The sequence below is a fragment of the Leptonychotes weddellii genome, chromosome 14 (assembly GCF_054177405.1).
Source record: "Leptonychotes weddellii isolate Sample4059 chromosome 14, ASM5417740v2, whole genome shotgun sequence".
NCBI lineage: Eukaryota > Metazoa > Chordata > Mammalia > Carnivora > Phocidae > Leptonychotes > Leptonychotes weddellii.
The window spans coordinates 73,392,852-73,411,078 of record NC_138382.1 but is presented as its reverse complement, the minus strand read 5'-3'; the positions used below and the strand labels follow the sequence as shown (position 1 = coordinate 73,411,078).

General features: G+C 51.8%; 1 protein-coding gene and 1 long non-coding RNA gene across 2 annotated transcripts in view; both read left to right on the top strand.

Moving 5' to 3' along the window:
* Positions 1–11,773, top strand: part of LOC145717134 (uncharacterized) — a 29,320-nt gene extending 17,547 nt beyond the window's left edge. The window contains exons 3-4 of the long non-coding RNA XR_014140168.1: positions 8,234–8,348; positions 11,449–11,773. This is a non-coding gene — a long non-coding RNA (uncharacterized LOC145717134). The remainder of the gene's footprint in view (positions 1–8,233; positions 8,349–11,448) is intronic.
* A 2,758-nt stretch (positions 11,774–14,531) lies between these two features.
* Positions 14,532–18,227, top strand: part of NIBAN2 (niban apoptosis regulator 2) — a 46,695-nt gene continuing 42,999 nt past the window's right edge. Inside the window, exon 1 of the mRNA XM_081804090.1 lies at positions 14,532–14,751. Coding sequence (XP_081660216.1) covers positions 14,697–14,751 — 55 coding nt within the window. The 5' untranslated portion in view covers positions 14,532–14,696. The remainder of the gene's footprint in view (positions 14,752–18,227) is intronic.

The following is an 18,227-nucleotide window of genomic DNA, read 5'->3' as shown; positions in this document are numbered from 1 at the left end:
ATACATTCTTGCGATATGCATGCAAATGGTTGTGTGTATAGATTTATATATCTCCCCATGATATGAAATAATTTTATCTGAGCAAAGGGTGTACAAGTGGGCTGTTTGTACTATTCTCATTCTTACAACTTTTCTGTGAGCTTAAAATCATTTCCAAATAAAAAGTTCAAAAAATTGCTCTCGTTTCCTACATGACGAGTGGACTGGGGATTGGTTGGTCCGTCTGCTTCCCGAAATTGTTTGGCTAAACCTCTGCCTGCCCAGCGACCCAGCAGCTCCACCTCTGGGCATGTACCTAATTGATATGAGTGTTTATGTCAACCTAAGACTTGTACCGGAAGGTACATAGCCGTTTATTCTTACTCGCCTCAAATGGGAAACAACCCTCATGCTAAATACACACAACACCACAGTTAAACCTCAAAGCTGTAACACTGAGTGTAACAAGCGAGACACAGAAGAGTGCCCATTATATGGTCACTCCTTTTCTTTGCAGTTTGACAAACCTGCCAAATGGATCTGTAGTGGTCACGATCTGTGGGGGGAGGGGGACCAGGTGGGTTTCTGGAGCTGGAAATGTTCTGTACCTTGATCTGGGTGGGTGTTACATGCGTGATTACATACATAAAAATTGATCAAGCTATGCACTTAGGATTTGTACAATTTATTGTATATAACTTTTATTTAATAATAATAAAAAAGACCACTCTGGCTTCTGTGTAGAGACTAGAGTAGTGGTGACTGGGGGAGCCACAGGGGGAGAAGAGCAAAGAGGAAGTGAAATGAAAGAGGGGGCTCAAGAGTGAACCCCAGGTGAACACCTGGGGGAGCGGGGGTTGCTGCTGACTGAGATGGGAGATCTGGGGGAGGAGTGGGACCACTGGACCCCTCCCTGTCCTCCCTTTCCCCAGGCTCTGGAGAAGTCGGATTTCCCTCCACATCTGTGTCCCAGTCACCGCCAGGGGGCAATGGGGTCCTTCCTGACTGACAAGGCAGCCTGGAGCCTGCAGCAGGAGCATCTGCAGCTGGGGACAGCTAAGCAGCTGTTGCCTGGGTGGCCTCCAAGTCACCGGGACTCTGTGCTCCTTGCAGAAGAATCTTGTAGGATGGGAATGGAAGGAAATTAAAACCTAAAGCCCTGGAATCTGAAAATCATGACTCCAGCCCTTAATGCTCAGGATGGGGCCAGACTCCTTAAGGTGGCCATGAGCTCTTGCTGCTGGCCTTCCCCACCTCACCTGCCTCCACTCAATCCCCACCCCGCCTTAGGGAAGAGATGGGCTCCCTGCAGGTGCACCCTCTTGCATGTGTGCTGTTTCTGAAGCCTGACCCCCTCTCCTGTGGGCATCTGACACATCCCTTAGGAGTCACTCCAGGACCCTTTCTCGACCCAAAATGTGGGTCAGACTGGCCCCCTCTACATCTCCCATCATACTCCTTTCTCCATAAATTACGTTAGTTCGGGGCGCCTGGGTGGCTCAGTTGTTAAGCGTCTGCCTTCAGCTCAGGTCATGATCCCAGGGTCCTGGGATTGAGCCCCACGTCAGGCTCCCTGCTCGGTGGGAAGCCTGCTTCTCCCTCTCTCACTCCCCCTGCTTGTGTTCCCTCTCTCGCTGTGTCTCTCTCTGTCAAATAAATAAATAAAATCTTAAAAAAACCCCACATAAATTACATTAGTTAATCTACCTGATTCTTCAGCTCATCTGTGGCTCTGAGAGGCATGGGAGTGCCTCGCATAGGCTCTAAGAATACTTTTTGGATGAATAAAAAGACAAACAAATGAGTGAGTGAATCTGAGGTTGGAGGAGGATAGCACCTCAGTTAATCCACCTGGGGTTTTGAAGTTAGAGACCTGGGTTCAAGTACAAACAATGACACTTATGAGCTGTGTGACCTTGGCAACTGTCTTAACCTCTCTGGGCCCCAGTCTCCTCTTCCAATTATCATACTTACTATACAGTTTCAGTGATATGATGCATGTCAGTCCCTTAGCCTAAAATTTGCACATAGAATATGCTCGATAAAATGAGGATTTTTGGTGTATATGTGTGGTTTAAAGATGTAAGGGTGTGTGTGTGTGTGTATACAATTATATCTGTTTGTGTAGGCTATATAATAAACTGTTAGCTAATGATAGAGAGTGAAATTGGGAGAATAAGGTAAAATTTTCTTTTTGTGCTTTATATACTTCTGTGGTTGAATGTCTTACGTTAAGCATGTTTCATAATCACACAGCCTTTAAATGAAAAATGAAATCCAATATCGCATGAAAGAATACCCAACATCATTAGTCATAAGGGAAATGCAAAACAAAACCACCATGAGATACCACCACTCATCAGTTGAAAGGCTAAAATCAAAAGGCTTGGGGCTTTAAGTGTCTGCCTTTGGCTCGGGTCATGATCCCAGAGTTGGGGCTCCCTGCTCAGCAGGGAGTCTGCTTCTCCTTCTGCCCTCTGCCCCTTCCCCCACTCATGCTCACTCATGCATGCGCGTTCTCTCTCTCAAATACATAAATAAAATCTTTTAAAAAAATCAAATCAAAAGGCTTAACAATACCAAATATTGGCAAGAAAGTGGAGCAACTGGAACTCTCTTACACTGTTGGTGCGGGTATGAAATGGGACAACTATTTTGAAAAAAATGTAAGTATGTAAAAAATGTAAGAAGCATACTTGCCCTATAATCAGAAATTCCACTCCTAGCTATGACTCAGGCACCAGGAAGACAAGGAATATGTGTCTGCAAAAAGACTATACACAAATATTCATCGCATCTTTATTTATAATAGCCAAAACCTGGGAGTAGCCCACACGTCCATCAACAGGAGGATGTGATAAACTCTTTGTGGTGTGTCCACACAGTGGGATACTGCACGCCGAAAAAGGGCATGAACTGCAGCTACAGGGGACAACACAGGGTAATCTCAGAAACATGATGTTAAGCAAAAGAAACCAGACACAAAGGAAAACGTACTGCATTGCTGTTTAATTCCATTTATATGAAGCTCTAGGACAAACAGAATGGATTTATGGTGAAAGTCAGAACACGATCGCTTTTTGGGGAGTATTGCCTGGTGTAAGAGAACTTCTGGGGTGCTGGAAATGCTTCATATCTTGATCCAGGTGATAGTTGCCCACATGCACCCATAGATAAAACTCATCAAGCGGGGTGCCTGGGTGGCTCAGTCGGTTAAGTGTCCACCTCTTGATTTCGGCTCTGGTCGTGATCTCGGGGTCCTGAGATCTAGCCCCTCTGTGGGCTCCATGCTCAATGGGGAGTCTGCTGGAGATTCTCTCCCTCTGCCCCTCCCCCTGCTCACGTGCACTCTTTCTCTGTCTCATATAAATAAATAAATCGTAAAAAAAAAAAAAACCTCGGGGCGCCTGGGTGGCTCAGTCATTGGGCATCTGCCTTCAGCTCGGGTCGTGATCCCAGGGTCCTGGGATCGAGCCCTGTGTTGGGCTCCCTGCTCTGCCGGAGGCCTGCTTCTCCCTCTCCCACTCCCCCTGCTTGTGTTCCCTCTCTCGCTGTGTCTCTCTCTGTCAAATAAATAAAATATTTAAAAAAAAAACACCTCATCAAGCCATGCACAGTTGTTCACAGCAGCTTTATGATACCTCAAAGCTGAAACAACTCAAATGGCCATCAGTAGGCAAATGGATGAAGACAATGTGGTACAATCTTACTGCATAATATAAGCCAGCAATAAAAAGGAGTAAACTACTAATGCAACACCATGGATGAATCTCAAAATTATGATACTGAGTTTTAAGGGGCGCCGATGGAGCATGCGACTCTTGATCTCAGGGTTGTGAGTTCGAGCCCCACGTTGGGTGTAGAGATTCCTTAAAAATAAAATCTTTTAAATTATGATATGAGTTTTTTAAAAGTCAGACAAAAAAGAATAGTGTATGATTCCATTTATATAAAATTCTATAAAATGTAAACTCATCTATAGTGATGGGAATCAAATCAGTGGCTGCCTCCATGTGAGGTGGGTAGGAGAGAGGAAGGAGAATTACAAAGGGCCAGGAGGAAACACTGGGGGGATATGGGTATGTTTCTTACCTTTATTGTGGTGCTGGTTCTACAGATGTATTCATATGTTCCAAATCATCAAATCTACACTTTATATTTTTTTAAACCGTTTTTAAAAAGATTTTATTTATTTATTTGAGAGAGCGAGTGAGAGGCAGAACACAAGCAGGGGCAGAGGGAGAGGGGAGAGGCAGTCTCCCCTGCTGAGCAGGGAGCCCAACTCGGGGCTCAATCCCAGGACCCCGGGATCATGACCTGAGCCGAAGGCAGACACTCAACTGACTGAGCTACCCCAGCACCCCAAATCTACAGTTTTAAATATGTGCAGTTTATTATATGTCAATTATACGTCAATAAAGCAGCAAAAACATTTTTTAAAAAACTCACTTTGCAGGGGCACCTGGGTGGCTCAGATGGTTAAGCGTCTGCCTTCGGCTCAGGTCACGATCCCAGAGTCCTGGGATCGAGCCCCGCATCGGGCTCCCTGCTAGGCGGGGAGCCTGCTTCTCCCTCTGCTGCTGCCTCTCTGTATCTCTCTCTCTGACTCTCATGAATAAATAAATAAAACAAACAAACAAAATTAAAAAAAAAATAAAAAACTCATTGTGCATTTGATATATGTAAATTAGGCTTCAACAAATAAAAGAAAAAGAAAAGAAAGAAACTGTTTTCCTGACCCTGTTTCCCCGCTCGGTACTTCCAGCCTTGTCCATGCCCCACAGGGTCCTTTCTTCTCACCTGGAGCACCCAAGAGAAAGTCTACAAATTAGCAAGTCTACAGATCAGCGCTCTGCAGCTCAGCTGGTGCACCTGGGACCCATGGCTTCCTTTTTTTTTTTTTTTTAAGATTTTATTTATTTATTTGACAGAGAGAGACACAGCGAGAGAGGGAACACAAGCAGGTGGAGTGGGAGAGGGAGAAGCCGGCTCCCCCCCCCCCAGCAGGGAGCCTGATGCGGGGCTCGATCCCAGGACCCTGGGATCACGACCTAAGCCGAAGGCAGACGCTTAGTGACTGAGCCACCCAGGCGCCCCCCCATGGCTTCTTTATAACAGCCATATTCCAGCTCTCACAGCCCAGCTCAAGCACCACCTCCTTCTACGAAGCCACCTTGCTTCGTGCCGCACCCTCCCAGCTCAGGGCTCCCAGGATCCTTGGCTCAAACCTCTATCCTGGCATCTTCCACTATTCACCTTGTATTATCCGTGTAGACCCACCTGTCTTCCACACTCGATGCTAACAGTCATCGTGAGAACAGCTATTATTTAATGGCCCTGGGCCAAGAGCTGTACATGGTTGATTTCATTGCCTCTCTACATCAACTAGGAGGACAGGGATTATTAGTTCCCTTTTGCAAAAGCCGAGGCCCAGGATGGGGACAGCCAGTGGGACTTAGTCCGCACGGCCATAGGAAGGTTAAAGAACATTCAAACGCCACTCTGGCTCACCTTGAGAGCAGCCAGGGCCTTTTTCAGTGGGCAGAAAGGAAGGATTTAGCATCTCTGGAGTTCTTCAGAGTTGTAGAAAGATACCTTACAGGTGGAAAGGTGAGTCACTTTAGGTAAAAGGAATTGCCTACAAGTTTCCAGAGCAGGAAGAACGTGGAGAAATTAGGCAGCATGTGTAGAGGACAGGCTCGAGGAAGGTCTCTCCTCAGGGTTTTTTATTCTTATTAAATGGCTCCACATTTGCAGATGAGGCCCTTGGCACAGGGCTGGAGAGGGAAGACTCGTGATTAGTGGGTTCAGAGACCTTGGTTCTGGTTTTGCCAGGGGCCAGTTGGGGAGCCATGAAAACGTCTGTGTGTTCGTTTCCTCATCTGTCCTACCGGCAGGGTACCTCGCTTTGCAGTGAGGTAAACCTGGGTTGAAAAACTGGCTTCCTGACTTGCCACCCTGTGACTGACCTTGCCTCTCTGAGCTTGCATTTCCTCATCTGCAAAATGGGGATAATAATAGTGCAGCCCTCGTGGGACCATCGGGAAGATAACACGTCCAAGGGCCTGGCCCTGTGCCCAGCATGTGCCATACCCATGTCCTTACCATCATTATTCCTAGAAGACGGATAAGAACATCAGCTGTAGTCCCTGCCTGGGCAAGGTGCAAGCCCAGGGACACGGGGTATCTCAAAACCACTTCGAACACTGGACGAACTTCTATAGTAGGCACGATCCTCTCCACAAGGGAACGGGGCCGCAGAGGGGTCTCAGCCTTGGGTTTCGGGGTAGGGGAAGGATTTTGTGCCTGGCCAGGACTGGCCAGCTCAGCAGATTGCTTAGCATCGCTGACCTTCAGGCACTAGATGCCAATAGCACCTCGTCCCCCACCCCACAGACAGCAGACATAGTGATAATTAAGAACACCCCCCTACACACATTTCCAAATGCCCCCCCTGGGAGGGGCTCCCTGCACACGTGCATAGTTCAAACCCTCTCCGAGGGCGTCCGGTGGGCTGGGTGACAGGGGTTGAATCTAGACCATGCTGCACTTGCCAAGCCAGCTGGGGCCCTGATGCGAGACTGCCCCAGCCTGTTGTCACTGACTTTGCTACTTCTCATGGATGCACCATATATGGGGTAGGACAGTGCGGTCCTTGCAAGCTCCCTGCTCCTGGGTCCCTACCTGGTCCTCGTGGTCCTCACACAGCGGCCCGTGCCCATCCTGATGCCTAGCTCTGGACTCTCCCCGCCGCTTCTCTCTCCCTCTCCAGCTCCCCCCTTCCTCTTGGGCCTCTTCTCTGTTCCTCCCCATGCCATGGCTTCTGTCCTCCAGGCTGGGCCCCCCAGGGGTGTGGGAACCAGGTCTCAGTCACCCTGGCCCACTCAGGCACTCAGAACCCAGGGTTATTCTCATTCTATTCAGAAGGACCGGAGGACGGAGAGTAGGAAGACTTAAGGGAGAGAGGAAGGAGGACCAGGCTGGGGTGGAGGTGGCCCCACCTCGAGAGGCCCAGCCCAGCCTTACCGCAAGTTTAGTCACACGGAGGGCTGTGTAGACCCGGCCAGCACTGCCATCCTGGCCAGGCTCTGAGTCACCAGCTGCAGCCTGGCGGGAAACCACGCCTGACATGGAAGTGGCGCACTCGGGTTGGTGAGGGCTGAACCCCCTCCTGGCTGGCCCTGGAGGAACTGGGAGTGACTAGCAACACTGGCTGGGCAAAAACATCTCTCCGGGACTTGCCGGGAAGTCAGGAACCCAGTGAGGCTTGAGGTCTGTGCTCTTGCTGGGGGGTGGTCTCTCACTCTGGAGGGTGGGGTGAGGTGAGAGGTAAGACTTGTGCATAAATCACCATGATGCACAGGGTTCTTGACAAGGACCTAGGACAGGCATAAGGCCAGGGCCAGGGGAATGAGTGCCTGCTACAATCCTTTCATCATCCTTTCATTGGGGCAATTTGTCGCTATGTATCAAAAACCTCAAAAGATGGTTTCTACCAGCCATTCTTCTTCTAGAAATTGATCCTCGTAAAACAATTGAGACAATAAGCGTCCGGTCATAGGCAAATAGTTTAACGCAGCCACACAATGGACTATCACACAGCCGTGAAAAATCAGTAGAATTAAAAATTCCTTAGCATGGAAAGATGTTCATAGCATATTGCCAAGTGAAAATCCAAAATGGGTGAGCAGACAGTGGGCATAGCAGAGAATCCCCTTTCTTGTTTGAAAACTAGATGAACACATGAGCTTGGGTCCCTGGAAGGATGGTGGTGTGTTGCGGGATGTTGCGGCTCAGTGTGTGGCTCTTACCTTCACCTCTTCCTTGCCGTGTGACCTTGGATGGGTCACTTAACCTCACTGAGCCTCAGTCTCCTCTCCTATAATATGAATGTCACTTGAGCTATGGTGAAGATTGATTAAGGCAGAGGATATAAAGCCCACAGCTGAGAACAGCAATGTTGTTTTTTATTTCTCACTCCCTGCCTGTTTGCTGGCACCATGATACTCCCTTGTCTGACTTTGGTAATGTTGGGCCCAATGTGGAATCATGACCTGGGCAGGTGGTGAGCACCCCCTTCCTGGAGGTATGCAAGCAGAGGCTCCGAATGGCAGGGACCCGGTAGAACAGACTTTGCTATCAGACGGGGACTGAGGTGGGTGTGGCCACCGCAGGCATGAGCATAGGCAGGTCTAGGAACAAGGTGGCCGAGTCCCAGGGATCAGGTGGGTGTCCCTGTCATGTTCCTCTCCAGTGCCCTGGACAGCGTTCTGCGCATCACCCAAGCTCCATCATGTCATGTTGAATGAAGACAGTCCTGGCATCAGAGAGGAAGATCTATTTCAACAAATAACTGCACACAAAATACAGTAATTATGCACGTGCTGATTGCGATGAAGGAGGGGTATAAGGCACTAGGAGAAGGGGCAGACAGGAAAGGCTTCTCTGACAAAAGGTCATCTTAGCTGAGGTCTGGAGGATGGATGGTGCTTGGTGGGGCAAAATTGGAAAAGAAAATCAGCATGTGTGTAAGCCCTCATGTAGCTGGAGCAAGGCTAGTCTGAGGGCATGAGAGGTCAGTGTAGCAAGAGAAGGGCCAGGGGAAGAGGGGCAAAGGGGAGCCTGGCAGGAGCCTTCAAGGGGCTCCCTGCACACGTGGGGACACAGTGGGACAGGCAGTGGGAGCCACAGAAGTTTTGAAGCTGGGGAACGACATGGTCATATTTGTGTTTTAGAACAATCCAGCTGGCTGTCCACTGCAGAATAAATGGGAGGCAGGAGGTGGGGAGGCCACTAAAGGGTTGGGTTGTCAGTTGGAGGGCAGTCATGGGGCCTGGACTTGGGTGTGGTGGTGGAGCTGGCCACAAGAGCAAGAAGGGGGCTGGGCAGCCAGAGTCCAGGTGACAGATGGAATAGCTGTGAGCTGGGTCTCCTTCCACTACCCTACGGTTAATAAAGAAGGGAGGTCCAGGCAAGGTGCCAGGGTCCTTCCACACCAGGGGCCATGCCAACTGGGGAAACAGCAGTGGACACATGATATTCCTTAAAAACAAAATCCTGATTCATTCACATTCCGTGTTGTTTACCCAAGGTGTTTGTTTTTTTTCTCCTGGGCTATTTCAGGTCTGACAGGTTTGCGGGGAGAGCAGAGCTGGGACTCAGAGCCAACTGGGAGGGAGAGGGACCAATGGGGCAAGGAATGGCTCATGCTCCTCCTTACAAAGCCAGGAAGGGTCCTGGCCTGGGCCCCTATTGTATGTTCTGGGGTAAATCCCTTCCCTTCTCCAGACTGCTGTCCAAGCTCTGGACCCTTCTGGACCCTTCCTTTCAAAGTAAAGTATTATTAGTCTTTACCTTTGGGTCCTAGTTTCTAAATGTGCTTTAGGGTGGGGTGGGGCGGGGCAGCCCCGCAGGGAGGCAGTTCGGCAGAAGCCACTTCCTGACAAAGGACCGATGAATCAGGGGCTGTAGGTGGCATTCTCTGCCTGGGAGGGGGCAGGCCCAGCAAGTGGGCATGGGGAGCCTTCCCTCTCTGCTCCAGATCTGGAACATTCATTCCTCTTCTCTGTCCACATGCCTGGTATCTTCCACCGGGCTCCAGGGCCTGGGCCAAGGGAAGAGTGTGGGAGAGCTGGTGAATAGATATGATATCCAGAGCCCTAGGAAAAAAAGCAGAGACACCCCCCACCCCACCCCACCCAACCTTGCTGTGTTGAGAAGTTCCTTTTTTTTTTTTTTTTTAAGATCTTATTTATTTATTTGAGAGAGAGAGGGAGAGAGAAATCACCAGCAGGGCAGGCGGAAGGGGGCAGAGGGAAAGGGAGAAGCAGGCTCCCCGTTGAGCAGGGAGCCTGAGCAGGGCTTGATCCCTGGGATCATGACCTGAGCAGAAGGCAGACGTTTAACCAACTGAGCCACCCAGGCACCCCGAGAAATTCTTCCTTATAGAAAGAGCTCTTAAAAACCAATAAGAAAAAAGATATACATTCTTACACAAAAGCAGGCAGAAGATATGAATAGTAAAAACCACAGAGCCAAGAAATGTATGAAAACATGCTTTAATTTATTCAAAACTAAAAACTGAATAGTAAAACAGCTTCAAGTGTAGGGGTAGGGGTTCCTAGCTTTTCAGAGTTGAGAAATTCTCCTGATGTCTAATTTCCTGAAATCTTTTCCTCTTCCTCATATAGTACTGATGACTATATTCATTTTTCTTTCCTTTAAAAAAATAAGACCTTCTTCCTCCACCCAAAGATCACAGCTGGCCTGACTTATTAACATAAAGTAGTGGAGAGCTGAGAACTTTTTTTTCTTAAGATTTACTTATTTATTTGAGAGAGAGAGAGAGGGGCAGAGGGACAGGGAGAGAGAGAATCTCAAGCATGGGGAGCCTGACATGGGGCTCCATCCCATGACCCTGAGATCACGACCTGAGCTGAAAGCAAGAGTGGGACGTCTAACCAACTGAGTCACTCAGGCGCCCTGAGAGATGAGAACTTTTTTTTTTTTTAAGATTTTATTTATTTATTTGGCAGAGAGAGACACAGCGAGAGAGGGAACACGAGCAGGGGGAGTGGGAGAGGGAGAAGCAGGCTTCCCGCGGAGCAGGGAGCCCGATGCAGGGCTCGATCCCAGGACCCTGGGATCATGACCTGAGCCAAAGGCAGACGCTCAATGCCTGAGCCACCCAGGTGCCCCCGAGAACGTTTTAAGATTTATTTATTTATTAGAGAGAGAGAGAGCGCGTGCGCGACTAGCAGGGGGAGGCACAGAGGGAAAGAGATCAGGGAAGCCGACTTCCCACTGAACAGGGAGCCCGACTTGGGGCTCCATCTCAGGACGCTGAGATCATGACCTGAGCTGAAGCCACGAGTTGGATGCTTAACTGACTGAGCCACCCAGGTGCCCAGAGAACTTTTAAAGAAGTTTACAATAGTCTCAGAATAAAGTAAAAAACCCTATGTTCTGGACACTCGAGGAGCCTCCCATCTGGTCCCACCTGTCCACGGCAGGGGCCCCTCTCTCCTCTTCCCTTGGACTAGCCCCTGCACCAGTCATGACTCATCTCCCTTGCCTTTGTTCATACTGACACCTTTACTTGGCGTGCCCTCTCTAGGCCTACCTACCCAGCATTGAAGTAAGGGTTGCCATGTGCATCCGATGGAATATTATCTTTTGAAAATCCTTACAATTGGTAATTCTTCCAATAAAGTAGTTGTTAGGGCTGTCGGATGAGGTAGGGAATGCCTTTGGCATGATACCTGGCAGGTGGCATGAGGTCCATGAATGGTGGCTATCCCTGGATCTTCATCGAATAGGCTTCTTCTCGCCAATCAGATCTCCAAGTGTCATCTCCCAGACTGCCTTCCTAGGTGGCACCCCCACTCCCGTCACTTTAATCCCTCATCCTATTTTATCTTAATGCTTATCCTTTCTGAATCATCTTATGTACTGCCTTTCTCCCTCTAGCGGGAGAACATAGCTTCTGCAAGGGCAGGAATCTTGACTACCTGGTATACTGATACATCCCCAACACCTGCAACAGCGCCTAACACACAGCTGGAGCTCCATATATTCACTTACCCTTTCAAAATCAACTTTACTGGGGCGCCTGGGTGGCTCAGTCCGTTCAACATCCGACTTCGGCTCCGTTCATGATCCTAAGTCGGACTCCCTGCTCAGCAGGGAGTCTGCTTCTCCCTCTCCCTCTCCCCCTCCTCTATGCTTGTGCTCTCTCTCAAATAAGTAAATAAAACCTTTAAAGAAAATAAATTTTATTGAAGTATAATTTACAGGCCACAAAATGCATCCATTTAAAGTTTTATAGTTTGGTGAGTTTTTTTGTTTTTGTTTTGTTCTGTTTTTAAGTTCTACTGAATCCAGTTGATTTCTTTTTTTTTTTTAAGTAAGCTCTACGCCCATCGTGAGGCTTGAACTCAGGACCCCAAGATTAAGAGTCACACAGTCTACCGACTGAGCCAGCCAGGCGCCCCTAGTTTGGTGAGGTCTGACAAACGTGTACTCCTACATTACCAGCACCCCAGTCAAGGCATAGACCATTTCCAACCTCCCTCAAAATTCCCCTCTGACTTTTTTTTGCAGTCAATTCCCCTCCACTCCACCCCTAGGTAAAATGTGTGTGTGTGTGTGTGTGTGTGTGTGTGAACTGAATGCATTTTGAATTGGGACTGGCCCCAAGGTCGGGGGGGAGCTATTCACATGTGCACACAGCATTCTATAGTTTACAATGCCTTTCTACTTTCATGATCTCATTTGCTTTTCACATACGAGGCCATGGATGCTCAGACAGACTAGGTGACATGTGACAGAGGGTCTCCAAAGCCAAGAAGTGGGGGGCAGGGCTGGGCTAGGGGCCTGGCATCCTGGGCCGTTTGTGGGTACTCCAGGCTGACAGGCCCAGGTGTACCATAAAGGCTGGCAAAAGGCTGCTTGTGGTCCCCACCTCTGTCCCAACTGGCCCAGGCGTCCAGTCTGACTAAGATGCCCTGGGGTGTCCAGATGCCGGCTGTACACCCAGGGCAAGCAAGCCTTTCCAGTCCCTATAGTTTGGGCTGTGGGGAAAAATGAAACGAGGCTAGCAGCCTCTCATTTCTGATTACTTCTGTCTGGTTGCTCAAAGAGAACAGACAGACACTGGGTGTCAGGAGACTTGACTTCTGGCTGGGTTCTGCCTCTGCCTTGCTGTGTTACTTTGGCAAGTCACTTTCCTTCTCTGGGCCTCAGTCTCCATCTCTGTAGAGGAAACAAGTCATCCCTGCCAGCTTGACTTCAACTCCACCTGATGACTCTGTTGCGTGAATCTGTCCTGCTCTTCAAAGACTGGCCTATGCCTGTGCTCTCTCCACTCCCTGAAATGCTGTTCTCCAATGTCTGCTGTCAAAATTCTGGTTTTTCTACTTGTAGTTCAGGTGCTCATCCCTCTGTGATTTTCCTCAAAATGGAATGTTCTGCTCCTTTCTCTAGTTTCTATATGCTCTTGAGGGCAGGGACTGTGATTAACAATGAGAGAATGGTGGGTTCTATTTATTGAGATGACCAATCTTGTGCCAGGCACTGTGCCGGTCACTTTGTTATGTGCTTTAATCCTCACAACAAAGTGTCATTATTCTCATTTGACAGATAAGGAAACTGAGGTTCAGAATAATGCCACTTGTCCTGGGTCACAGAGCCAGTAGAACGGCTTGGGCAACTTCTCTTTCCCCAACCCCAGCATTTTTTTTTTTTTTTTAAGTTTTCTTTAAGTACTCTACACCCCAGGTGGGGCTCAAACTCAGGACCCAGGATTAAGAGTCCTCCGCTGGTGGGACTGAGCCAGCCAGCCACCCACCCTGCCCCCACCCCCGCATCTTGCAGAGGGCCTAGCAAGCAGGTATTTATCACCTGTATGCTGAAAGACCAGTAAGCCACGGACTGCCTGAATCAGCGCCAGTATCACATTAATCAGCTTCAAACCTACCTCTGGTAGTGTGGACAGGACTGAAGTACCTGTGCTCAGGAATGCTAACTTTTATTACCACCATTCTTTGCCTTTGTCACACCCACAGTGAGAACTGCCCAGTCATAGGGTGGGATACATGCGTGGTGAGTACTCGGTCACCAGGGTAAGCAAGCAGAAACTGGATGACCTTTCGGATGCAGTAAGGGGAAGTCTGAGCATCAGCAGCCAAGGAAGGCCTCCACCACCCCCATCCATGATTTTGGGGATCCCAGTTGGTAACCTGTTTCCCCTCCTGGCTTGGGAGGTGGCGAGGGTAGGATTGGAATACATTCCTGTGGTACCAGGACCCACCCATGCTCAGCCCCGCAGGCCCGGTTGATACCCACAGACCATGAAGGCCCGTGGGTTTTGAACCTTTTACAAACTGGAAAGTTCTATTGTTTATTCCATTCCTGACCTGCCCTGTCCCACAAGCCACCTCCCGAGTGAACTCCCCATATGCTGGGCCTGAGGAATGTCCGCCTGGCCCTGGCACCAGGGGTGCCTTCTGGGCCTTCGAGCCCTCCTTGCCACCTCCCCTTTCCCTGCACTATTGTGCAAGACAGGCGGGCACACCTCTGGGGCAGGTCGGATCAAGGCCAGGAACTTCCTGAGAGCGGGAGGCGGCGGGCGGGGCGGGAGGAGTGCGGTGCGAACGCCGAGTTCCCGCACTTCAGCCTCGGCGTCCCCTACCAGTTCCCCACGACCTGCTCGGCGTGATTCTCTTCCCGCGCGGAGAGGGGAGGAGGTGACCCTAGGCTGGAGCCCCCCAGGGCACTCCCCGCTCTTTGAGATGCCCCCACCAGCCCCATCTCTTTCTTCGGTTCGGTCTGTGTCCGGTGCGCCCCTCAGTGCATCACTCCTCGCTCTCCCTCTCTCCGACTGGTCTTTGTCCGCGTCTCGCCCGCAGTCTCGGCGTCCCCGGCGCCCCCCTGCCCTCCCGCCCGCGGCCGCGGCGGGGGCGGGGCTCGGCTCGGGGGGCGGGGCGGGACGGGGCGGGGCGGGGCGCGGCGGGGCTGCTGCGCCGCGGGCTGGGGCGCGGGGCGGAGGCGGCCCGCGGGACAGACGCGGCCCGGGCTTGGAGCGCGGGCAGAGCGGAGGCCGCAGCGAGGGGCGTCGGGAGCGGGCCGGGCCCGGCTGCATGGCGCCAGCGGCGTCCTCCTGAGCGGCGCGGGCAGCGACGGGCGGCGGGCGGATCGGGCCGCGGCTCTTCCTCGCCATGGGGGACGTGCTGTCCACGCACCTGGACGACGCCCGGCGCCAGCACATCGCAGGTGAGTCCCGCGCGGTGCAGCGCTCCGGGGGTCCAGCGGGGAGCCCCCGGGCCACGCCCCCAACCCGGTCGGCCGGCGGCGCCGGCCCGGGTCTCGGGGGAATCAGGCCCGGGGCAAGGCGGGAGTGGCCGGGGACCAAGTCCTGCGTCTAGCTTGTTCCCTCCACGTTTGGGCGTTCCTTCCTGCCCCCTTAGGAGCTCGCCCTTCCCCCTCCTGAGGGCAGTCGAACCTCCCCCTCCTCTACTGGAACCCCCTCCGAGCCGGTCCCTTCGAATGCCCCCCAACACACTACCCTGATGATGTTGTGGCCCACTCGGCCAGCGTGTCCTGATCGTCCTCCCTCACTGTCCCGGTCCCCACCTCATCCTGGCCCCAGCCCTAGTACACGTGGCTGAGGCTTCTAGGGACAGGCTCATCCATACTTGGACTGAGCCTGGGGAGTAGGGCTAGGGATAGATGGGGTGCACAGGAGGAGTAGGTCAGAACCCCTGCCCTTTGACTCAGGCTCAAGCAGGGGCTCCTGCTGGCAGACATGTCCAGGGGGCTGGTCAGGGCCGGAGCCCAGCCTCCTCAGCCCCCTCCTTCAGCCATCCCTGCTCCCAGCCTGTCACTTCACAGTGGCCACTTCTCAGAAGGGTGACTGACCCCAGGCTTCCTGGGGAAGCCCCAGGGTAGCAGCAGGGTCCGGGTCCCCTCCTCCCCCTACCCTGGAGAATGGAGAGGTGGGGTGAGAATCTCAGACTGCCTGGGAAACTTCAATTTTGTGGTTCACCTCTCCCGCCCTGGGTGAGGCTGCCTGGGTGGAATCCCAGCATGTTTCCCAGCCGTTAGGTCTTAGAGAAGTCTCTTCATGGCCTGGCACCTCAGTTTTCTCCTCTGAAACGGGGTGAATAATTTCTTATTAATGAGCTGTTGAGAGACTCATTGTTTCCTGTAGCTTGCTTAGCACAGGGCCTGGTAGAGGAGGCACCCATGCATGGGGTGCTGGTCCATGTGGGGTGTGGGGTGGGTGCAGCCGATGGAAGGAGTTATCTGTTCCTCTTCTTGAATTTGCTACTCTCTGTCCGGTGAACCCAGAGCACTGTGTCCACCTACATTTATCTTGATGGGTCCTGCAGTCCTGTAAAGTTTCAGCAGCTGTGTTCTGTCTGCTTGTACCCCTTGAGAAGAGTGACCAGGTGTCCCTTAACTCTGTGTCTCCAGGACCCCACGGTTGAGCACAAAGAAGGTGCTGAGGAAGTGTTGTCCAGTGACTGTGGTACTGGGCCTGCCGCCCGAGTTCCCCCTTTGCGCCAGGCCTGGGCCCCGGGTGCCCGGGTGAGGGTGAGGTAGAAATGAGTCAGACTCTCTCCAGCCTCAGAGCAGCAGGGGGTTAAGTCCTGGAAAAGCCTCCTTAGAGGACCGGCCTGGACTCTGGGAGGAGGAAAGCCGGGGCGGAGTCTTCCTGTCCCCTCCCTGTCGGTGGCAGCCTCCTGGGGCTCTGTAACAGTCCATCCATTCACGACCTCCTGTTGGGGCCCCTCACCAGGCCTGGGTGGGGTGTGCTGCTCCTTCTTCGGTGGGGTTTTTCCTTCCCCCACACCCAACTCTTGCTCTCCCCCCTCTTTCTACCTCCTGCGCTGGGAACTGCCCGCACCCCTCCACCCCCATTTTACACGGGTGGCAACTGAAACCACAAAAGGTGAAGTGTCCTCTCTTGGACATGGTTGGGTTTGTTTTGTGGATACCAGGCTTGTGCCCACTCGGCCTGCTGGCCCCTCTTCTCTTCTCAACACTTCAGGGCTATTAATAACCCTCTTCAAATGCCTCAAATTCCTGGTCCAGGCTCACCTGGGGGAGCGTCTTAAGTCGGGCTTGGGAGGTTGGAAGCAGGGGAAAGCCTCTAGCCCCCTCCAGGGAAGCAAGCCACCTTAGAAATTTCTTTTGGAGGGAATGAAAGCTAGCCTTTGCCACCTCCAGTGATCCATGCACCCTCCCCACCCCAGCCAAGGAGCAGTGAGCACTTTCATGCCACACAATTAAAATTCCAGAGCCCTCCCTACCTGGGCCACCCCTTTGGAAATGTCAACATTTGGAACGTCCCTTCCCGCAGTGCTCTGGGCTCCGAGGCTTGTTGGGGTTCTGTGGCTTGGCAGGGCGGGTGGCCCCTGCAGCTTTGTGCCCACCTGCGCAGGTGAGCAGGTGAATGCCAGCCTACAAGTCCTGGCAGAGGTCAGGCACACTCCTGCCCAGGTGCCATTTTGCTGCCACGGTGCCTTTCATCCTGGGATTTCAAAGCCCCTGGCAAGCAGGGGCTTGTTCTCACAGTAGCAGCCTCGTGGGGCTGATGGCAGGATGATTATTCCCTCCTACTTTTCAGGAGGGAGCTTGAGTGGAGAAAGAGCCCTGACCTGGGAGCCAGGAGGCCTGGGTAACCTCAGGCAGTCACTTACTCTCTCTGGGTCTCAGTTTCCCTAGCTGTGAACTGAAGGCTGTAGGCTACCTGATGGCTGAAGTCCCTTCTGGCTCTGAGAGTCTAAGGGTCCCAAATGTTTCCCACGAATCTCCTCCAGATTCGGGCCAGCTCAGGCTTCCAGTACTGACTTCACATTCTGTTAGCTGATGTGAACTTGGGCCAGCATCTTAATCTCAATTTTTTAATCTGTAGAATGGGAATAATAGTAGTTTCCGGCTGGACTCCCGTTGCAAGGATTTAATGAGATAATGCTGGTAAGACGCTCAGCCCAGTGCTTCGGGGCATAGCAAGTGCTCAGCAAACAGTTGCCATTATTGTTGAGAATTGTCATCTATTTTATTTTATTATTTTTAAAGTTTTTATTTATTTATTTGACAGAGAGATAGCGAGAGCAGGAACACAAGCAGGGGGAGTGGGAGAGGGAGAAGCAGGCTTCCCGCCAAGCAGGGAGCCTGATGTGGGACTTGATCCCAGGACCCTGAGATCATGACCCGAGCCAAAGGCAGACGCTTAACCGACTGAGCCACCCAGGCCCCTGACAACTGTCGTTTATTCTGTTACCGATTCTCTAGTAGGTGAGGAGAGTGGCCAGGTGTTTGGAGTGCGAAGGGGGCGATTGTCGCTGTGGTTTAGGTCCTGTTTCTCTGAGATTTGTCCAGTCCCCGGCCTCAGGGTGGATACTGGTTCCTTGGATGCAAGAATCCACCAGGGTTTTTAGAAAACTTGAATTCCACGTTCCTTGTGCCTTGGCAGATGTGTGAGATGGATGTAGGCTATCTTGAGTGGGTGTGGAGGGCAGTGATGGGGGCCCCCCTATGACTAGGAAGGAGCTAGGACATGGAGAGGTGGGGGATTAGGCCAACCCACACCTTCCATCTGGCCCAGAGGACAGGGCTGGGATGAGAGAATGTAAGGGTCTGGGTGGCCCATGTTGGTGCTATAGGAGGGGTTCTTTGCCACCAAAGCCAAGACAGAAGAGGTGAGGGAGGGAGCTTACTGTTGCGCAATAGGGGCTGGGTGC